Below are 22,501 nucleotides of genomic sequence, written 5' to 3'. Positions count from 1 at the left end.
TGTGGCGGATGAGATGACGGCGGCTGCTGGAGCTGCTTTGCCAATGTCTCAATGCGATCACCGATCATGGTCAGCTGTTGCTCCTGGCGCCCAGCCATCTCCAGCATACCTCGTCTGAGGTAATTAAGCTGTTCCTCCTGCTGGAGAATGACCCTCTCCTGTGCGTCGCTGCTCGTTCGTGGAACTCCTGCGTCCGCTGCGTCCATGATGACCGGATCGTAATGTCAAGGGTGTGAATTCGGACACAAAAGCAGGACGGCAGAAGTTCGAATCAAAAAGGATATTTTAATCCAAGGAAGGCTCTTAAGCTCGTAAAGACAGAGGTCAAACAAGTAGAACGATCCGGTGACAAGTGAAGCCAAAACAGGAGCTTATATACACACACAATAAATGAAAACAGGTGGGTACACAGGTGCCGGTGAAGACCGGGGTAAGTTACCTAAAGAACCAACAGAAGACAGAACATGAGTTAACAAAATAAAAGCCCGAAACCCGGAAGTGAGAAAAAGATGAACCGCCCTGGCCCCGGCTCCTGACACAAAGAACACGTAAATCAAAGTAGAACAGGAACCGTGCGTGATTATTGCGCTGTTTACATCAATTCATTAGTGATTCGAGCAACAATTACATAATTTGAACGTGAAATGTGCGCCGTATACTCGATATAAAAGTTATGGATCGGTGGTACATGCGAGAATAGTCCATTTGACACACATGGAACGGTCGTGGAAAGACACAAATTTGCGTGTGCATCTCGCAAAAATCACACACAATTGCATAAGATTTACGTAAAATACACGTAAACTGTGTATTCTAAATCGACCCACAGATGTTGAAAACCAAATTTATAAAGACTTGTCAGCCGAAATCCCTAACAGACATCTGCGCACATTGACAAATGACGAACGCAAGAAATTTCAATGAATTACGTGTCGGATGTATCATGAAAGACCCAAATTTCATAGGTGAAAAATGGCCAAAACATATGTAGTGGCTGTGTGACACGAGCTTGTGTTTTCAGTTCTTCAAGGTCAGGTCATGTTATGCCACCTTTTTGTTGCTTCCTAGTTTTCGTTTATTTATTAAATGTTTTTTTCACCACCAAGCCCAGTTTCTGGGATTTTGGATCCTACGCCACCAGACATTTGTCTTACTTAAGATGCAACACAAAGTTAGGTTTTTCTCAATTAACCCTTGTGCTATCTTAGATGACCCCACCCTTACATTGACGTCTTTTCCCTACCATGACAAAGGTGGATAAAGGTGGAAAGATTTCATGGACACCAGTGAAAATCAATAATCCTTGAAGAAAAAAGGTTCAGCGCACTGTCTAGTGGGTCTAGATGACCCAACTCCCAATGTTAAAGTGCCTAGGATAGCACAAAGGCTGATGTGACATTTGTGACATTAGTCACTCTCAAATCATTGAAAATATTTGACTGAGTAAACTTAATCAAAAAGATCCCTCAGAGCTCTGACACTAAGACAGACCCATAGAAACAACCCGCCAGTAGAGTTTGTGTAATATTTACACTGACAACACAAAGCCGTTAACGTTTAGAAAAAAGAAGGGAAAGACGGAAGGAACAAAAGTTCATCAAAGTTAATGATAACCCGGCTCCTGGTGTTCTATTTTTCTGGATAAATCAGCTTTTTGACAGGTAAGTCGTCTATCCATGAAGAGCAAAAAACCTTTACTGTATAGCTAATCGCTAATTCACAGAGAACTGTAGTGCTCCAACTGGTTTGAAGGGAAACGCTCCTTTTCTCTGAAATCCTCAGGCAACTGAGCAAAAGGGAGGAAAAACAACTGGGGGGACAAATAAGAAAGGGTTGGAGTTGTGTGTTTACTGAAATGTAGCTCCTGTCTTTGACAATGTGATGTCATAAACGCTCTAACATCAGAATTCCAGTTTTTAATTTTCACAATTTAGTTTTTTAAGCAAATTTTGTGATTGAAACACAAAAACTTTTAAAATAATGGATTGTTATAGATGAAGAAATTATATGATGCAAATGTTTAGATTGTATTGAACAAAGTACTCCATCCCCATTACAAAATGATTTAGAAATATCTGGATGGAGGGCGTGTGACATTAATATTTTAATAAAAGGGGAAAGGGAAGCCAATGGTGGACATTCAAGTTCATATTGAACTTTTGGAATTGGAATGGGTTTATTCTAGTTTAAGCACCTTTATAGACTCAATAAAGACAGATGTGAATCAACAATCTTTTGAGTTTTTGGAAAAATCCAACCAAAGTGTGCTTTTTGTTAAATCTCCTAAACATCATTTGTTGAATGAGCTTTCTTTGTTTTGATGGTAGACGTACAGCTGAGCCATGCACCAGCAGGTGGTTCAGCTCCAGCCTCGGATCAGGGTGCAAGAGGCGGAGCAATGGAGCACGGGTCTGTGTGAGTGCTACAAGGACATGGGGGACTGTGAGTACAGACAGGGTGACCCTAACACATTAATGTTGGGTGAAGAAAGTAAGAATCCCGCTGTGAGCTGGAATCTGTTTGTGCAGGCTGCTTTGCACTGTGCTGCCTCCCAGTGTTCACCTGTAAGGTGACCAGAGCGGCGGGGGCGTGCCCCTGCCTGCCTCTGCTGGACTGCATCGGCTGCGTACCTCCAGCTTCTTTAGCCATGAGGGCATCGGTCAGGGAGCGGTACGGCATAAAGGTAATCACTCATTTCACCCCAGCAGATTGATTACGATCAATGAAAAGAGATTTACGATACACTGCACGGTGGCACAGGTTCAAATCCCAGCTGGTCCCTTTCTGTATGGAGTTTGCATGTCCTCCTTGTGCATGGGTGGATTTTCTCCAAGCACTCCAGCTTCCTTCCACAGTCAAAAGACATGCTTCATAGATTCATTGATTGCCTTACACAGTTACACAGTCCCTAGATCTGACTCTGTAAGGGTGTGTGGCCCTGCAAACAGGCTGGTGACCCCGTCAGGTGTACCCTGTCTTTGCCCAACAGTAGCAGGTTAGGTTCTGTCCTGTGACCCCGTGAGAAATACAGCAATTTAATGGATGGATGGATGGATGGATGGATGGATGGATGGATGGATGGATGGATGGATGGATGGATGGATGGATGGATACAACAATGGCCACACACAGGTAGGGCTGTGGCCATTATGTGTGTCTTAGTTTTTAGATTGGTTCTTCTAAAGATCTAGAATCTAGATGTTCCTTCACCTGCTTTCACTACAGATCACAATGTCATCTGCAAACATGATAATCCACAAAGATTCCTGTCTAAGAATCTCATCTGTCAGTCTGTCCATCACCAGACCAAACAAGAAGGAGCTCAAAGCTGATCCTCTGTGCGGTCCAACCTCCACTTTCAACTCCTCTGTCACACTTACAGAACATCTCACCACTGTCTTACAACCCCACCACAATTCTCTGCCACTCCAGGCTTCCTCGTCCAAACCACAATTTGTCTTTTTGCATCATGTCGCAGATTTTCATCTCCATTTTAATCTCCACCACGTTCACCACCTCCTCTCTTCCTCTGGATGAAGCTGAATCAGCAGAAATTGTACCTTCTAAAAACTCGGATCCCTTCATGGATGCAAGCTGAAAACCCAGCAGCATCTTGATCTATAAATGTGAATAAAGTAAAGAAAAAACCACCAACTGTTGTTTACACCCATGGTGCGCACTCACCCCCCCCCCCCCCCCTGTCCTCCAGTGATGGCAGGACCAGATATCCTGACAAAAATCAGTTCCCAGTCACCGATCAGTGCTCTTCCATGACAAAAAGCAGATGTCTGATGTGCAAAGAGCACATACCGGGACAACAGCGAGAGTTTGGTGTCGGCGGAGCACAGCCGCTCTTTTTCTGGGACCATGAAGACAAGAGAAGATAAGGCACGCTGCGGGAGCCGATGGAGGCCAAGGAGGCAGAGGCTGGAGAGCTGCCATCGGAGATGAGAAGGTGGTTGGTAATGTTGGCTTTCTCCGGGGGTGGAGTGGGACTTGGATCACTGGCAGAGCTGCAAAGAACAAGCTGGGAGCTGGTTCTGAGGGCTCACGTGAAAGCAAGTCCAAGCATGTGGGCTGATGGTTACATGGAGAGACAAAGAGATAAAGAGAACACACTTTGTGAGATGAAAGCTGCTGATTTCAAACCCTGAGAGAAGAAAACAACTTTCATTGTTTTCTGCTGTTTTTTTCTGTTTGTTTGTTTCATTACTTTTTTAACTGTTCGGCTTTGATTTGGTTTGATTTTAAATCCTGATCAAAGTTAAACGATCAACAACAGGAGAGTAATAGATGTGTAGTGCTGCATTAGTAGACAGCGTAACAAAAAACAAGAGTAAAACTGAAAGGGTGAGGAAAGAAAGGCACCACGCTGGGATTTGGTGTAATTATTGTTTTCTTTTTTGCTAAATGAAACCCTCTTCTGCTAGAAATCCATTCATTATTGGATCAGCTGGACATCCAGACTCAAATATTAAAGGATTAGCAACAATTGTGTCCCTGAATGTGTCATGAAGCACAAATGAGGTCACTGCTGTTTCCCTAAGGCCAATGCTACGGCTTGGAAACGCGTTTTTGAGCGACAACTTCCAAAGAAAAGTCTATGCAAACGCATGTGTATAAGGTGTTTCCTGCTTCTGATTCAAAATGTTGCTTCGCAGCTTTCAAAGCCTGTTTTCGGGTTCTATGCGCAAAACAGGCAGAAGTTTTGACCAAACGGGGACTCTGATTTGGTAGTGACGTATGGGTAGCGTCCTTTTTAATTCACAGAAGTTCCAACTGTTGGAAAATTGATCATGAAGGAGAAATTATAAAATTGGGGTTTATGCCCGGTGGGTTTTCTATGACACCAAGTCTTTCATATATCAGAATAGAGCTGTGAAAGAAAAAGCTTAGCGCAAGATTCACCAGATTTACACCAATCTGTACGTTTCTGTTTGACTTTTCTATCTACAAGTTGATTTGCAAAACCTGGTAACGTTACAACTGACGACACACGTCCCTTGCAGGTGGCCGTTCGAGCCTTAAGAGGACACACCTGCACACCTGCAAGACACACCTGCACTCCCCTTAGGATGCAGCTACTCGTCTCTACAATCCACCAAAAGCATGCAGCTTTCATACGGATCATCCGTTATTCCAGACCATGTGACGAAGGCTTTAAAAAGCTGCAAAGCTGCTGGTTGGGGATCACGCCGTTTGGTTGATTCTCCACCTGAAGGATGACCTGATTAGAATTTCTGTAAGATTTGATTAAACATTTATTAGAAGACCAATCAAACTTAAATAGTTTTCTAAAACAACCTAGATTTTGGGGCCATTTATAATAAATGTGATTTTTTTTTCTGTATCTGGAAGGGAGGAAAGTTTGATGGAAAGTGATAAAAAATAAAAACAATATCAACAAATGCTGGAACAAGACAGGAACGTTCAAAGCAGCCGAGATAAATAAAAACCTCTGTTAACTTTTGATTTGAAAAACGTGAAAAGCTGAGAGTGAAACAACGGTAACGGCTGTGGGTGTGAAGTGTTGTTGAGCCGAGTCCGCCTCCACAGTCGCTGAAGCTTCTCCACCTTCTCTGTGTGTCTTCCAGGGCAGTGCGTGGAGCGACTGCTGGTACGGATGCTGCTGCTACACTCTTTCTTGGCTCCAGATTTCAAGAGAGCTGAAGAGAAGAGCGGCCTCCCACGCCTCCTCCTCGTCTTCTTCTTCCTCAGCCAGATACGCGGCTTTGGCCTCCCAGCAGGGGGCGCACTTGGTCTAAAGAGAACTTTCTCTGAAGTTGACAGTGGCTGAGTTATTCACATTTCCCCTGCTCTGTCTTCACTCCTGCATCTTTGTGTCCTGGAGAGAAGGAAACTCAGGTCATAAAGAAGAAATTGAAATTAGTGATAAAAAATCTGCAAAACTGATCATAAATTTCAGCAGAACTTTCTCGAAATTGTACAGTTTCCTTCTCTGTTTTTGTATCTGCAATAACTTTCATTGCATTGTCATTGTTTGTTTTGTTCTTTCCTCAAGTTTGACTGTTAGATCCAGAGTTAAGCCTTTGTGCGCTACATGTGTTGTTCAGTAAAACCTCACATTGTGTGTTTGTCTATCTTACATGACTGTTTGTGTAATCGCTTCATTTATTCCTCATCGAGCGTAAAAACCTTCATCGTAGCTCAGGTCGGGTTCAGACTGAGGCCTCCTGCTGAAGGATGACGGCTACTTCACGCTGACGCCAACTGCAAAGCCAGATTGTTTTTGAAATTCTCACCACGCCTTTAAGCAAGAGTTTTGCCCCCACCACATATTTAAAAACATGCCAAAATGTGTACGCATGTAGTACCGGGTAAAAAATCTATTTTTTAATTAATTTTTTTAACTTGTCCTATGCAACAGCTGGGCAAACAGATGAGGGCTGAAGGCCTATTGTGTTGGACATATTTTATCTTAACAATAGAGGTTATAAATCTTCTGACTCCTCAAAATATACATTCAAACATAAACACACACACACATGCACACACACACACACACCCTCACAAACACACGCATTTTGCAAGGTAGATGGGACCTAGGACCATCTGTCCCCTACCCCATCCCTGGTGGGGGGTACTGGACCCTTGGCAACGGTGGCCGTGTCCCCTGGGTGTTCCCTTCCCGGTGCTCTCTCCGCACAGGGAGAGGGTTCACATTACACCTGAGCCGTGGGTGTTCGTGTCCCTGGGGGGTGGGTTCTGGCCCTTGTCCCTGAGTGCTGAGCCCCGCCAAATTTCCAACTGTGGCCGAGCCTGCTCAGGCCATGTTTACAACACCCCTCGTGGGCCCCCCTTTTCCCCGGGGTCCCCCCTCCTGGGTGGGGATGGCTGGCCCCTTCCTTGCTCCTCCCTGGACCAACCGTGGGCCGGGTGGGTGGCTGCCTGGAGTGCGGAGCGGGTCTCCCTTGGGGGGTCCTGGCTCGTACCTAGGGTTAGGGCAGGGGGGATGCCCAGAACTCCTGGGTGGTGATGAAGTGCTCGTCTGGGGCTGTGGGCACCCTTCTCAGGTGGGCCCTGCATTGGGCCCTCCCGGCGCGGCGGTTGGGCTGCTCTCCTGGTTGGGCTGGGGCGGCGCTCTCTTTCCCCCCATGCCTCCCTGCTCTTTGGCTCTGGGGGCCTCGCGGCAGTCCTGCTGGCCCTGGCCTGGGTGGCAGATGTGATCGCCCGGGGGGCGGTGGTTCCATGCCTGCTGCCGTGTGGCGTTGGGGGTTCCGGCTGCCGCTGCTGCTGCGGCGGGGGTCTTGGTGTGAGGATGGCTGGGCACTCTCCCTCCTTCTTTTCACATTCCACCATCCATTTTAGAAGAACATAAACACTCAATTGAGCACAGGTGTTAGCTCACCTTTGCACTAATAGTTTGCGTGATTGAATGAATGAAATATTTCACACTGGTTGGTTTGAAGGCATAAGTATGTGTGTGTGAACACTGTTTTGTGTACATGTTGACATGTGGACATTTTTGCAACTAGCAGGTGTGTTGATAACATTTGAGTGTGTGTGTGGACAGGCCCCGCCCTTTTTGTACTACATTTGAACCTTACCGTAATGATAAACATCCAGTAAACTTGTTGCTTTATGCTGCCTCATGGTCTTATCCCCCCCCCCCCCCCTCCTATTATCACCCTCCTACCCCCCCCCCCCCTCTTCAACGTCCCTCTCTCTTCTTCCCTTCTTTCCTCTTCTGTCCGGTCCAACACCAAAGATTTTCGAACATGGTTGAAATGAATAAAGTTTGGCCTCAATTACAAAAGGGTTTTTTTCAGACAAACCAAAGGTATGTCTGAAGATTAATAATCCCTGTTGTTAAAGTAAAATATGTCCAACACAAGAGGCCCTCAGCTCTCATCTGCCTGCCCAGCTGTTGGACAGCACAAGGTAAAAAAATATATATATTGAAAAAAGAAATCTTCTGACAAACCGGAGGTATGTCTGAATAAACCCCTTTTGTAATCGAGACCAAACTTTATTCATTGTAACCCTTGTGCTATCATAGGCACTTTAACGTTGAGAGTTGGGTCATCTAGACCCACTAGACAGTGCTCTGAATCTTTTTTCTTCAATGATTTGTGATCCTCACTGGTGTCCATGGATTACATGAAATCTTTCCACCTTTATCCACCTTTGTCATGGTAGGGAGAACACGTCAATGTAAGGGTGGGGTCATCTAAGATAGCACAAGGGTTAGTCATATTTGAAAATCTTTTGTGTTGGACCGGACGGAAAAAGAAAGGAGGGAGGAGAAAAGAGGGATATGCCATGCATTCTCTATTAGAGAGCGGGGGATAGGAAGGTGATTATAGGGGGGGGGGGGGGGTGTAAAACCATGAAGCAGCATAAAGAAACAAGTTTCTGGATGGTTATACTCATTAGCGAACGACCCCCCACCCCACCAAAGAAAATGACATCACATGTCAACATGAAAAAGGGGAAAAAATAGGTGGATTCTGAGGATTGTACAGGGGTGTAGTGGTTAGCACTAAAAGGTATTCAGCGGGTTAAGGAGATACATGGATGGATACAAAACAGAATTTTGCTATGCCAAGCATTCTCAGAAGCCTTCAAAACGCAGGTGAAGGCATATTTTTGTCTTCTTCCAAAAGAAAATGTAGGAAAAAAACGAGATTTTGTTTTTTTTCGGGTCAAATGTTGTGGTTGGGGTCAAAAACCAGAGATGCAGATGTTGCCAAAAGTAGAAATGTTGCCTGCAGAATTTCACACCCCACTGGATTCTCCTGCATTTTTGGTCATAAGATCTTTATGATGGATTTTATGAACATTTGCTCCAGGAAAATCAAAAAAACAGAGTCACATTACCGTGAAGTACGAGTCAGTGTTGTTCCAACAACCAAAGACTTCCCAACACAAAGCTGAGTAAAACCTATGCCTCATCCTACAAAGAACAACCAGCAGGTAAATTTCTTCCCCTCGCTGATATTACACAGCAGAAAAAGACTCAACCAGGCCTTCGGTGACTAACAGTTTGATGCCAATCATAATACATGGCAGTCAAACTGCACAGACTGGTCAGTGCACATTTCTCTAGCCGTCATTGTTTTTTTTTTCCATTGCATCGTTTATAAGGAGGCTTTAGGCCACGATGCTGTCGCTCAGTTGAGATACGGGACAGAAGCTCCTGACGGACTGAACCACTGCGAGGTGAGATGATCGCTGACAACCTCAAGACCAATTTGATCAGGAAGTCCAGATTATCTGACAGAATTCGTATTTGATGAAAGTGTTTGGGGTTTTGTTTTTCCGAAATAAATCTAAGTCATTAATCAGTGAAGTGTATATAATCCTATTCATACTTCCATGTTTCAGCTGTATAGTCTATAGTTGTGTTTTTGCTGGTTGGGGACCGTCTTTCACTGAAATGCTTCATAGGTAGAAAAAGCATCTGTACGAAAATCATGGGAGTAGTTTGAACTATTGTTTGCATTATTTAAATCAAATTAAGCCTCTTTTTTTATATTTTAGCAAAAAGTTTTTGTTTTTTTTATTGAAATAATTTGAAATGCTTGTAGCGAGGTGTCACATTGTTTGATATAATATTATGGTACTAAAGGTAAGCATGCTGGTTAGTGCGTGTTCTGTGTGCAAATATGTTTCCTCTGACAACGGTCTCAAAGTCTTCACCAACCCGTCTGAAGTTGTTCTCAATTAGGTTTTGTCCAGAACTTTCAAAATAAGAGACCCTTGATGAGGCTAAAGAGACCAAAATCTGACTGATTTGGGGTAAAAATGAGAATCTCAGAGTTAGGGTGACGATAAAGAACAAATGTGACGCGTGTAGGGCAGGGCGCACATCCTAAAGATCTGTGCTTTAAAACTGTTTGCTGGAGCTTTATGTTGGGAATCTGTTTAACCCTTGAAATACCTTAACCTAGTGCCTTAAAGACACTTAACTTTCTGAATTTATGTCCTCCGTCATCCGAAAAAGGACTCAAGAACATATTAAAAACACAGTGGTTGTTTTTGTTCATCAAAATGGGTCTTTAGAACATGTAAAATTGTATCCAAGCAGTTTCTAGTGTTCTGACTGACTAGATTAGCAGATAACCTGGGTACAGTACATCTTCAAAACTGTTGATGCCATCAGCTTCTTTGTCTTTCTTTCTTGCTGCCTGTCAGGAACTGAAACCATGTCAGTGACTGTAAAAACAACACAGCCCCGGCCCTACATCACAACCTCCACATCGAATGAGTGGAGTTCTGGCATCTGCGACTGCTTCGATGACCTCCGGAGCTGTGAGTGTTGGATTGCGCACTTTAGGTGTTCCTCAGAAGGTTTTCTGTGGCCATTTGTTTTGGCCGTGTTCCTAAAACCCTCTGAAAAGGACAGAAAGCTGCAGCCAATCCGTACAAAGGTTAAAACAAACATCTCTGACCTATATCACCAGAGAAAAACAAGACTAAAATTTCTCTTTATAGTGTAGCTAAAATGACCTGTCAGCTGAACAGGTTGTGCATTCTTCAAGTTGGTAACATTATTCAAACTGATGTGAAAGAACTGAAGCCGTGTTGTTTCTGGATCCCTTTACGTCATAGTCTCAACTCTTGTTCTTTCAGGCTGCTTTGCTTTCTGGTGTTTTCCGTGCTTCGCCTGCATAACGTCCAAAAAGGCTGGAGAGTGTCTGTGCTTACCTCTGCTGGACGGTTTTGGCTGCATCCCGCCCATCACCACCGCCATGAGGGTGTCCATCCGCAAGCAATACGGCATTGAGGTGCAGCCAAACTTCCTGCTTAAAATCACCACATCTGCGTCCGTCCTCTGTAGTCTACTGTCGCCATTTCTGCTGATGTTACCGTTTATCTGATTTTGAGCTTTTTTTTTGGCGTCAAAACAATGCGGGTCTCAAGTTCTGTAGTGTTTTAGAGTTATCCTGCCAATCACAAACCCTTTCAAGTGCTAGGTCAAATCACATCTAAGGTGTCTTTGTCACAGGGAACAATCTGCAGAGACTGCGTGTTCTCCTTCTTCTGCGGGCCCTGCAGCTGGTGTCAGATATCGAGAGAGATGAAAATACGGAAAGCGCCGATGATCTTTGCCGCCTGAAGAGGACCGCTTCTCTCCCCCATGATCGCCAATAACCCCGCCGTCACAGCCGTCACCAGCCCCATCCATCATCAGCTTTATCACCGGGCTATTGGCCTCTCCAGAGCGTCAAACCCGCCTGCACAGGAGGAATGTGATGGAGCAACATCAGGGTCAAAATGGAAGCCACTCAGCAAGATAAAAAGCAAAGGAATGAAAAACAGGTTTTAATGAAAGTTTGTCAGAGATGTCTAGTAAAAAGTTCATAAACTTTGTTGTGTTACATAACTATGGATTTATATTAGGGATGACTATCTTTGACATATTGAGGTTGCTAGGTACTTGGCAGGGCTAAGTATTGACTAATCAATGAAAGTCTTTGTGTCTAACTTGTCGTGTTTATCATTGTTTCTCTCATACCTCAGCACATCATGGTGATTAATAGTCCTTTTTGTGGCCCAAAGTGTTATTAATCCATGAATTCACATGAATTCACATGAAGTCACATGCACCGATACAGGGGTTGACCTGTGCAGGTGAACCAGGTCTTTGGATCGTCCAGATCTCTGGAGGGTCATAGAGGAGTAGCTGCACTTTAAGTGTGTCTTGCAGTTCCCTTGAGGGTCGTACGGCCACCTCAAGTGACGTCATGAACATGGAACGTCCCATTGTCATGCCTCTGGTAAATGTTTTCTGAAGTATTCCTAAGGCTAATGTAAGGTACAAGCGCTCACGACATTCAAATGATGCAGTGGTACGGCGCCCTGACGCCACACTCTAGTCGTTAGTAAGGTGCGAGCACTGGCCCCTCACTGACCCCGGGCGCATGCTGCATGCATGAGGTGCGCAGGTGACACATGTCTGTTGGATGCGCACACAAACTCAGTTCTAACAACCCGGCTGGATTGCTGTGAAAGCAAGGAGGACACACTTATCGCTAAAAGTAACAGGCTCTTTGCATAGGTCATATGTCTATGGAAAATATGCACACACACACATATATATGTATATTTAAAAAATAAGCACATTTTTTAATCGTTTTAGGCTAGCAGACAAAGCCTTGAAGGCTCAACATTGGATTTTTGAGACTAACATTGAAAACTTGGACCTATCAATCACTGTAATGTAGTTGGAATAAGCTCTGCTTGTTTTACAATCTTGGAACAATGGCATCTTCCAGCCTCACAGGATGGAGGTAAACGTAAGGTCTGTCAGCTAAAGCGTGGTCAAAACTGAGTCATGCAAGCGGAAAGCAGTGTGCAGGATGCAGGCAAATGTACTAGTGGCTTTCTATGAAGGGAAATCAAATCTTTGAATTAACATGGTTGATATGTTGGATCATCATGGAAAAAACTAGCACTGTTTATTCCAGTTTGCACCCAAGTTCACCTTCTGTCCCTGGCTGGGAGACAAACGGTGGATTCAATGCCATGTGAACATGTTCTGATCAACAGCTGAAATCTGTCACCACGGCATCTGAGAAAGCAGCCTGAGCTCTGAAATAAGAATTTAAACGATGCATATCATTTTACAGAACAATTAAAGGAAGGAAAGGTCCTGTACTAGCGACTTTCTCGAAGGCTTTGTTCGGCTTAGGGAATGAGGTCGACTTTGGAAAGGTGCACAGGCTGTGGAAAGAGTCCCATGAGAGAAAAATAATGACTGTTTTGTTTTATGAACTTCCTTATTTGAGCTACCTCCATGACAACAAATGGAATAACAAACCAGCGTTCCCAGTCCTGCTAGAATGTTGTTGTTCACCTTTCGCCAAATCCTGTCAGGGGTTGCCACAGCGAATGAGCTTTCACTGATTCCCACAGGTGATTTTGGCAGAGATTTTTACGCCCTTCCTGACACAACCTGGCTAGGGACCAGCACAGGGAGAACCAGACTTTGGCGTCCTTGAGGCTACATAGTTAGGCACTAGCGTAAAAGGTCTTCCTTATGGACCCACACTGTATGAAGCTGATTGGGAATCTAATCCTGCAATGATGAGCAGCTAGTTTAGCTACTGCTAGCTGAACTAGCTTGACTGTGTCCTGGTTCCAACATCCAACCAAAGTTAGATCCATTTAACCCTTGTGCTATCATAGATGACCCCACCCTTCCATTCACGTGTTCTCCCTTCCATGAAAAAGGTGGATAAAGGTGGAAAAATTTCCTGTAATCCATGGACACCAGTGAAGATCATAAATCATCGAAGAAAAAAGGTTCAGCGCACTGTCTAGTGGGTCTAGATGACCCAACTCCCAATGTTATAGTGCCTAGGATAGCACAAGGGTTACAGACCATACAGATGAGTAGACATGGACTTTATATGCACACATACACTCACGGTGGATTTCCAGTGCTCCGTCTGTGGTGCTTCTGCGTTGCCTTGAGAACACAAAACAGAAACATTACACGGCAAAAAGCTGGAGAAACAGTAAACAGGCCCGGGTTTCAAAAAAGAATTTCCGTTGTACTTTCAAAAAAAAATTGTATGACGTTATATTTCATATTCCGGGCGTCCATTTTTGCCATGGAGGTCTAAAGTTTATGTTTGGAAGAAAAAAAACATCTTTTATGACACTAAAACGCCTCTTACAAGGACTTAGTACTGAAGGGGAGGGCATGAGGCCTGGTTACCAAAGTTTTGGATGAACTACTCAAGATGGGGGTGACATGACAAACCACTTCTCCTGGAGCCAAAGGGGACGAGGAGTGGACTGGAGACGCAACCGAGACAATGTAAACTAATGGACATCATTACAATAACACGAAGAATCATCATTAGAAGAAAATATTCAGATACTCTTCCCCATTCTGTAAAACACATTTCAGATGAACCCAAAAAAAAAAGTAAATTATTTTGTAAAGGTTACATTTTGTAAGAGGATTACTACTCACTTTCATGGAAATCTGAAAGATCAAAGTCAGATCTACTGCCAAACAAGCAGCAAATTCCAAAACACCATTCCTGGCATGCTCAGCATTTTTTTTCCATAGGGTCACGTTTCGGTTGACCATCCTATCAACTTTCTAAACCAGGCGTGGAGCTTTATTTTGGGTTGAGCAACATCTGACACCAAATTTCCCCTAATCTGTCTGTGTTGTGTTGACACCCAAAAAGAAAGAACATTCATTGATCAATCGGAATGTTTCCATCATTTCCGTCACGTCTGCGTCTGACGTCCGGCCCGCAAGATTTAAGCAGGAGTTCAACTTCTAGATATATTATTTAAGATGACTTGCGAACTCGTAAAAACACAAGTTAACACCTTGGATAACACCGGGGTCCATCTCTGCCACCGACGGTGAAAGTTTCATTTTGAGTACAAAGTACAAAAACACAACATTTATGACCCAAAACATGTATTTTAGAAGGACTCAGTGAGGAAGAAGAGGGCATGGGGCCTGATTGCCAAAGTTTTGGAGGGTGGCAGGACAAACCACACCACCGGAAGCCACGGGGGACGGACCAAAAACGCAACTGAGACAACATCAACTAAGTGACAGTCGTAACACGGACTCTCCCCACGCAACGCAAGGGAGACGATCCGGTGGGAATCAGGCCCAAGAAGTCAGGCTCGAGTGTTTCCTCACGAGGCAAGAGTTGGTTGATGGTTCTTGTTATTTTTCAGAAGCAAAACCTTGCGTGCAGACCTTCAGTCCTGTCAGAGTCCGGTCTGCTCAGTGATGCAGCAGATTTTTTGACTCCGTTTGTAGTTACTGGTTAACCACTGCTTTGTACTGCGTTGCCGTGCATCTCCTGCCGCCCGGCAAGAGCTTATATACCCGGGGAGGCAGAGGAGGGGAAAGCTGCTTCTCACTGATACGGTGAAGCTGCGACTCCTGCTGTCTTTCTTAATCACTCCTGTTATTTTTTTTCCCCCTCTGTGCCGCTGACATCTGAGTCTCCACGTGAGGCGTTTTCTGTTCCTCGTTATCCGGCCTTTAAAGCCTTTATGAGTCTGACCTGTGAGCTGCACCGTGAAGGCGAACTGGAGAAAAGTTCACCGAAGTTTACAGAGAGTTTGAAGCCCAGAAGACGAGTCAAAGGAAAAGCAGAAGGATCTGACTGGAAGATTGAACTAATCACCTGAGCAAACATCTCCCACAGAGAGCCTTTGTGTTTTAATCTGCATCAGTGCAGTGATGTGGAAATACTTTTCTCTAAAGGAGAGACTTTTCCTGCAAAACTTTGAACAAGATCCTGGATTATTTGTTGGATTTTTGCTGTTTCTTTCCTTTTTTGGGGGGCAGTTTTGTACGTCAAACAGCCACATCAACCGATTAAAGGTCGGTGTCTGAACAAAACAAGGGGATTGCCCTAAAACTAGATGTCGACTGACATGTTTAACCAGAACACCAAAAAAACCACAACCATGAACTCTTTCTGTGCCTTTGTGAATGAACTCACCTTTCACGCTCTAACCTTTGCCCCACTGTGAGCATGTGTGCCTCAAAAAGGGTGTGTTTAAACATGTGTAAATGTGAAGGTTCAGGCAGTACAGAACCGGTTGTTCCTGCAGCCTCACTGAGGACCTGCGGCTCAAAACCCCCCCGACATCTGGAATTGCATGCAGCCATAAGCAGGTAAGACGTTTGGTCGACTTTACATCCCAATCGAAGCCGCTCATGAGCAAACCGATGAGTCTGTTTGTTGTTGATTCGTTGGCCTTTGTGCAAATCCTTGGGACAGTTTCACAACATGTGCAAACCCCAGCTGGTAAACTTCTGTAAAATGATGCTGACAAGCACAATAATCATTTGGATGCAAAAGATAGAAGATAAATATAAAAGTATTAATTCTTTAGTCTTAAATTGACAAAAAAATGTAATTTATTGATTTGTTTTTAAGCTATAATTTTTTGAAGGGGAGTGGGAAGTTTAAATAAAAAAAAACAACTATATTAATCAGATAAACTACATTTTCCAAAGAAAACAAATGAAAAAGGCAGCAGAGCTGCGTGAAAGCACATCCTTAAGATGAGGCATAAAAATGTTTATCGGCTCTGCGGCGAGGACTTTGACTTCTCTTTTCTGCAGAGATACGAACTCCTGCCTGACCCGAGAATACCTGCCTACAAAAAGTGGTTCATGGTCAACCTAGTGGCAGAAATCTCATATCCTGACCCACCTCTGCAATTTACACCTGATGGAGATTGTTTAAGTAAAACGCGATTTGCGCGGCAGATTGAATGTTGAGTCAATGCACAGAAGAGTTGAGAGGTCCTGCGGTGCCATCTCAGCATCAGGCGTGAGAGTCTAGCAGCAGCTCGTTTTGGGTTTCACAGTGCCATGTTTCCAGAGTTCAAACACCTGAACTTTTGCCAAAGAATTCACGTCGCATCAACCAATCAGGAAATCAGCTGTTGATGAGTTGATCTAATCAGCGGGTGAAGTCCAGAACCATCGTGTTTTTCTGCTTTGCATGGAGAGGATACTAAAAGGATCCTCTAATTTAATTCTTATTTGCATTTTTCTTCCAATCCGGGACAGCAAGTCGTCCAACCGGGTCACAGATAAAGCTGCAGAGTCCTTCCCATGTGCGTAAAGAGCATGGGGTTTATGAACATAATTTTGGACAAACGTCCAAACGCAAATTTGATGAGAGGCAATTTGGAAAACGAACTGTGTTTGATGGTAACGCAGCATTATGGCATGAGTTTCTGCCAAAAGTTTCCTTTGATTCTCAAAATCTAACTACGAAAATCATGTTTTGTTGAAGTGTTTGGTTTTATGCACCACACTTTAGAAAGGAATGAAGTCAAAAATGGATGTGGGCTACTGACCATGCAGTGAGTTGGGAAATCTATTAAGGTCAAAATTAAACTTTATTCTCATAGGAAATGGGTGCTATAAGTCGTGTGTTTAGGCTTCATAACAGTAAGATCCTTGAAGGTCCCCCTGATGGCAGACATTGGATCCACATGAGGCTAAAGTCCATCAGCTGTTTCATCCCCAGTTAGTCTAATCCCCAATCAGAAGCCTTTGTTATTGACATGTTCTAATAAAATGATCTAAAACCAACAAACAAACAAAACACATTTACTCTCTTTATGGCTATAACCAGCAAGTAAGACAAAGCAAAACAAGAACTCCCCAAACAACCCATGTGGACTAGTCACATTTATCAGAGCAATGTTTACAAAGGTTTCCCTCTTATGACATGACAGCGCCTCCCAAACTAGTCCAAAAAAATTGAAAATGTGCTGGTTAGTACATAATTAAAGGCCACAGATCATGCTTTACTCCCAGATAAGGATGCTTTCAAAGCAACAACCGACCACCCAAGTCTATAGAAACACATCATCAAGCAATTCACTAAAAACACACCTCACCGCTCTGGAGCTGGGCGTGGAGCTCTTTAAATCATCAAGGAAGCGGAAAATGCTGCTGTGTGGTTTCTACACCTTCCTCTTATTCTAAATTTCACAACCCTGATGACAGATGTCTCCGTTGAATTTGAAGGAAGGCGGAACGATTTTATAACACCATCTTAAGAGGAACACAGCATGTTAAACTACAAACCCTGCAACTACAGAGTAAATGCTCCCATTAGGCTATAAGTTCCCTTAAGGTTGATAGAAAAGAATTTTTAAAAGTCAGCAGTCTCCACATACAGTTTTTTTTCGTCTTTCACAGGTGAAATGTTCCATAAATAAACTGTGATAAGTGAAAAGTAGGATTAGAGATGAGGCTGTAAAACTCCTCACTACACACTTGCTACACTTTTTTCAGACAGACATGTACATTTTCACAGCCTCACTGGAGAAATCCTGGAAACTGGAAAATCACAGAAAAGATTTGAATAAAGACCCCCCCGTGGGTGTTTTTTTTTTCACTTTAAACACAAAAATGTTATGAACTGTTTATAAAAAATTCTCGGATCAACTGGCTTCTGCAGCGCTCTGCAGCCGTTGCTGTTTTATTTTTTTCACCCCTTTACTGTGCCTCACTAGCCCAGCTGCTCCCATGCTAATTATATTGAAGGACTTGGAGCAAAGTCTGCCATTTGCACGTTTCTGGTCAGGGTCTTTCATTACCTGCAGTTGGTACTTCCCCTTGAAAAGCCACTTGTGAAAGCAACATTTTCCCGGCATTAAGTAGAATTTCACAATCCGTGTCTTATTGCAAGTTGAAAGCGCCGCGCTAAAATGGTGAAATCTTGACCTGCTTTACGACAGTGCTTCTCAATTAGTTTTTGCAAGCCCCCCCCCCCGGAAAAAGAAAATGTGTCGCCCCACCCCCCACCCCACCCCTCCTACACACACACACACACACTCGCCGCGGTGACAGTAAACAAGTTTAGTATCTATACAAATTGTGTAAGTATACCTAACATTAACTAAAAAAAGCAATATGAATCCACAAATATCGACTTTATTTTGCGACAGAAACCCTGTTGTAGTCTAAAACAGAAAAGAAGCTTAAAGTGCCTGAAATAAAAAAATCTGTCAGTCCTTATTTAAACTAGAAACATTTTGACCAACTGTACCATTTGATGCAGAGAAACAACACATTTACCTGAGGTATGACAATGTTACATTCCATGTTCGTGACGTCACTTGAGGTGGCCGTACGACCCTCAAGGGAACTGCAAAATAATTCAATCAATACATAACATTAAATGTAAATTGATCTGAAACACTAACACAGCAGCACCAATATATTTAATTTTTTTAGTCTGAAGAAATAGGTAAAAAACATTGTGATTTTTTTTGTAAATGTTGGATTGTTCATTTATGATCTCATAAAGTGCAGCTGTTTTACTGCATTACCTGCTGTCTTTACGTCAAATACTGACGCCAACTAAATAAAGACACATCGTCAAAATGTCTACAATAGTTCATTAAGAATGACATTATTAGCATGAGCTGGGTCATCTAAAGGCAGATGATGATCCAGGTGTTACACAATCTAGCGCTCCGCGTGTGCTGTTCCACCTGGCAGCCTGAGCCCACTACCCCTCCCCTTTCATTCTCACAGACAGGAGCAGCTGTAGGGATGGTAATTCACAGTTTCAGGCTGTTACAAACTCTTTTGATAGAACAGATAATAGGAAACCAATAGTGGAGCAGACTTTTATCCAAGCACTGAGCCGCTGTCACCACCGCCTCCCATTAAATTTGCGCCCTGGGCAATTGCCTGTATTACCTGCGCCTAAAACCGCTACTACTGCGCGCCCCCCCTGGCATTGCATCGGGGCGCCCCACTATTTGAGAAGCACTGCTTTGCAGCAATATAAACTCCCATCATCGATAGTGTAAGGTTGAACTTTTGCTAAAATTCAAATTTGAATCTTGTTAAACTCTTAATTTTTTATGTATTTTTGCATCTAAAATCTTAAATTTCTTTCCAAACTTTACAGAACATTTATGTTTTCTCAAATTTCACCAACCTAGAAATTGCATTTCAATTTCCAAAACCTTTCCAGGTTTTTTTTGATGGTTCGAACCCTACGTTTAGGCACTAGAACCGCTTTAAAAGTACCAGTTTGGCAACAGCACCTGATAAAATCCAAACAGTACCCGTCCCTAGACCTATTTGTCAGACATGCAAAGTTTTTGAAATATGATTTCTGTTCACCGTTTTGAAATAAAAACATACATAACTAAAGGTAAACAATCAGGTGTCACACTCAATACCCCAAATTCCAGTATCTTACCTGTTTTCCTGCAAACCTGCCACTGTAGTTGCTATCCATCCATCTTCTAAACCCTCTTAACCCTTATATTGTGTTCGGGTCAAAATTGACACGTTGTCGCACTTGAAAACAGATCAATTTTGACCTGAACATAGTGTAAGGGTTAATACTTATCAGGGGCTCAGAGTAGCTGGAGCCTATCCCAGCTGTTGAGCAAAGTTGGGATACATCCTGGACAGATTGCTAGTCTGTCGCAGGATCACACAACCACACACATTCACTTCCAAGGGACAGTTTTGAGTAACCAATAATTACCTTATGAAGCATGTTTTTTGACCATGACAATCGCTTGTCGCTACCACCACAAAGTGTAGTGCCAAACACTGCCCACAATTATAGTTTATTTTTGACAACATCTGATCCAGGTAATCAGCGGCAGGTAGGGCATAATTTTAAACAAAAGGGCAGGCTGCGGCCCTCAAGACTTGGATTGAGACACCTATGACGTAAACTATCTAATTGTTAACAAATTGCACTTTATGCAGATGTAAAAGATGTAATCTAAGAGTACAAGAAATTGGGACCTTCATCATTCTTTGTTGTATCTTACAGAAAATGTCCCCCGCCGTCTCTGGGTTGCTGACAGTCCTGGGCTTTCTGCTGCTTCTGCTCGGAGGATCCCCTTGCAGCAGCAGCAAGATTCTTGTCGTTCCTGTTGATGGCAGCCATTGGGTCAACATGAAGGTGATCCTGGAAGAGCTTCACTCCAGAGGCCACGAGCTCACAGTCTTGCGCTCCGCTAAGAGTTGGTACATCTCCAGCAACTCCTCTTTTTACACCTCCATCAATGTGCCTATGCTGGAGGATGAGGCAGACAGAGAGTTCTACCATAAAATGATCCAGGACGTCTTGGATTGTCGCAGACACCCAAGTTTTATACGGACATTTTGCCAACAGGAAGTGATGACATTTGCATTTTCAAACGGCCACAGGATTCTGGCAAGAGCTGCCACAACTATTATAGAAGATCAAGCTCTCATGAAAAAGATCAGAGATACAGAGTTTGACCTGATGTTAACAGACCCTGCTCTGCCTTTAGGAGTTGTTCTGGGAGGTTACTTGAAGTTACCAATGGTGTTTAACGTGCGATGGATTAACTTGGGGGAGGGCCATTTGACCATAGCCCCCTCTCCTCTATCCTATGTTCCGATCTCAGGAACTGAGCTACATGATAAAATGGATTTTCTAGATAGGGTCAAGAATATGTTGCACTACCTCCATACTGTAGTTGAGCAACATTTTATCGTTAACCCCGCTTATTCAGATCTTTTTAGGCGCTACTTCCCACCTGGAACAGACTTGCTGTCTCTACAGTATTCAGCAGAAATCTGGTTGCTGCGGGCAGACTTTGTCTTTGAGTTCCCTAGACCCACCATGCCCAATGTGGTGTACATTGGGGGCTTCCAGTGCAAGGAAGCCCAACCACTCCCTGATGAGTTTGAAACATTCGTCCAAAGTTCTGGGGAACACGGGGTGGTGGTCATGTCTTTGGGAACACTGGTATCAGCGCTTCCCCGTGAAACCACCGAGGCCATTGCTGCTGTTTTTGCTCAGCTCCCTCAGAAGGTGATTTGGCGTTTTGTTGGGGAAAAGCCTTCTTCACTCGGAAATAACACTCGTATTGTCAACTGGTTACCCCAGAATGATCTCTTGGGTCACCCTAAGACTCGTGCCTTTGTTGCTCATGGAGGAACCAATGGTGTGTATGAGGCCATTTATCACGGTGTTCCTGTTCTGGGTCTACCGCTCCTCTTTGATCAGTTTGATAACCTTCTCCGGTTGGAGGTGCGCGGTGCAGCTCGTGTTGTGGAAGTCAGATCACTGAACAAGGAAAACTTCCATGAAGCTCTAAATGATATCCTCAACAATCCTACCTACCGCAATAATATTCAGCGCCTCTCTCAACTCCATCGTGACCGGCTAATATCCCCTTTGGAAACAGCCATCTTCTGGATCGAGTACGTCATCAGAAACAGAGGGGCGGCTCACCTACAATCAAGAGGCTTTGACCTGCCTTGGTACTCCTACTTCTGCCTGGACGTGGCTGCTTTCTTTGTGACTATAAGTGGAGCCTTCATCTGGGTCTCAGTCTCAGTTTGTAGGTTTCTCTGCTGCAGGAAGTCCAGGAGAAAGACGAAAGCAGAGTAACAACTGGAAAAGAGATTCTTGATGATTCTTCTTTATGAATTTAAAATGTCTGACTTATTTATATGCAAGTCTACCAATATTATAGGACGTTGATCAAATTATGAACTGCTGTGAATGAACAATTCCTTACTGATTTAAAAGCAACCAACAACTTACATGTTTAATTAAACCTTGAAGACTTTCTGTTTAGTCAAAGTGTAGAAGGGGGTTTCCATGTAAATAAAGTAATTCACCAATGTTCTCAATATTTTAATCAGCAGATCGTTGAGTTACATGATTCATGAACTCACCAATAAACTCAATCTTCATTCACATTAAATTACAAGACCTTATTAGGTTTACAGGATAAATAAACATGAAACTGAATGGAAATATTTGATTTTTTTTATTTGATTAAGACCACTGTGAAACAAACAGAGTGAGATACATTACATCCTTTTGAAGAAAACAAGAGTTTAGGACACATTTCCCCTTTAACCAAAAAACAGACTGTACATAATGACACATGTACTAAAATACTAAAATGAGTAAGTAAGTAATAGGGAATAAGTAGTGTGACTGTACGGAACAGATGGCAACTGACACCACTAAGAATGTTT

At 43.4% G+C, this 22,501-nt stretch overlaps 3 protein-coding genes across 4 annotated transcripts; all 3 read left to right on the top strand.

Moving 5' to 3' along the window:
- The first annotated feature begins 1,310 nt into the window (after positions 1 to 1,310).
- Positions 1,311 to 6,111, top strand: LOC105356361 (cornifelin homolog B-like). 2 transcript variants are annotated; one of them, XM_020711675.1, is made up of 4 exons: positions 1,311 to 1,661; positions 2,328 to 2,442; positions 2,529 to 2,683; positions 5,595 to 6,111. In XM_020711675.1, the coding sequence occupies exons 2-4, from the start codon at positions 2,343 to 2,345 to the stop codon at positions 5,763 to 5,765; spliced, it is 426 nt and encodes a 141-aa protein (XP_020567334.1). In that variant the 5' UTR covers positions 1,311 to 1,661; positions 2,328 to 2,342; the 3' UTR covers positions 5,766 to 6,111. The 2 variants fall into 2 exon arrangements, with proteins under 2 accessions (XP_020567334.1, XP_023804721.1); XM_023948953.1 differs by having other exon boundaries at positions 1,311 to 2,442.
- Positions 6,112 to 9,091: 2,980 nt separating this feature from the next.
- Positions 9,092 to 11,451, top strand: LOC101160195 (cornifelin homolog A). The gene is made up of 4 exons (XM_004079649.3): positions 9,092 to 9,183; positions 10,159 to 10,275; positions 10,597 to 10,751; positions 10,973 to 11,451. Exons 2-4 carry the CDS (start codon positions 10,170 to 10,172, stop codon positions 11,081 to 11,083), a joined length of 372 nt encoding a protein of 123 aa, XP_004079697.1. The 5' UTR covers positions 9,092 to 9,183; positions 10,159 to 10,169; the 3' UTR covers positions 11,084 to 11,451.
- A 3,446-nt stretch (positions 11,452 to 14,897) lies between these two features.
- Positions 14,898 to 22,274, top strand: LOC101159946 (UDP-glucuronosyltransferase 2C1). The gene is made up of 2 exons (XM_020711518.2): positions 14,898 to 15,640; positions 20,307 to 22,274. Exon 2 carries the CDS (start codon positions 20,310 to 20,312, stop codon positions 21,900 to 21,902), a length of 1,593 nt encoding a protein of 530 aa, XP_020567177.2. The 5' UTR covers positions 14,898 to 15,640; positions 20,307 to 20,309; the 3' UTR covers positions 21,903 to 22,274.
- The last annotated feature ends 227 nt before the right edge of the window (positions 22,275 to 22,501 follow it).

This window comes from Oryzias latipes, chromosome 18 (assembly GCF_002234675.1).
Source record: "Oryzias latipes chromosome 18, ASM223467v1".
Lineage (NCBI taxonomy): Eukaryota > Metazoa > Chordata > Actinopteri > Beloniformes > Adrianichthyidae > Oryzias > Oryzias latipes.
The sequence above is the reverse complement of the archived record's forward strand: the minus strand, read 5'-3'. Positions and strand labels throughout refer to the sequence as shown.

What these genes read in the sequence shown, in the direction of transcription:
- LOC105356361 (XM_020711675.1), top strand. Translation starts at nt 2,343, where the DNA reads ATGCACCAGCAGGTGGTTCAGCTCCAGCCTCGGATCAGGGTGCAAGAG. An exon ending in CTACAAGGACATGGGGGACT is followed by an intron (nt 2,443 to 2,528) that starts GTGAGTACAGAC and finishes CTGTTTGTGCAG; the next exon opens with GCTGCTTTGCACTGTGCTGC. An exon ending in GGGAGCGGTACGGCATAAAG is followed by an intron (nt 2,684 to 5,594) that starts GTAATCACTCAT and finishes TGTGTCTTCCAG; the next exon opens with GGCAGTGCGTGGAGCGACTG.
- LOC101160195 (XM_004079649.3), top strand. Translation starts at nt 10,170, where the DNA reads ATGTCAGTGACTGTAAAAACAACACAGCCCCGGCCCTACATCACAACC. An exon ending in CTTCGATGACCTCCGGAGCT is followed by an intron (nt 10,276 to 10,596) that starts GTGAGTGTTGGA and finishes TTGTTCTTTCAG; the next exon opens with GCTGCTTTGCTTTCTGGTGT. An exon ending in GCAAGCAATACGGCATTGAG is followed by an intron (nt 10,752 to 10,972) that starts GTGCAGCCAAAC and finishes TCTTTGTCACAG; the next exon opens with GGAACAATCTGCAGAGACTG.
- LOC101159946 (XM_020711518.2), top strand. Translation starts at nt 20,310, where the DNA reads ATGTCCCCCGCCGTCTCTGGGTTGCTGACAGTCCTGGGCTTTCTGCTG.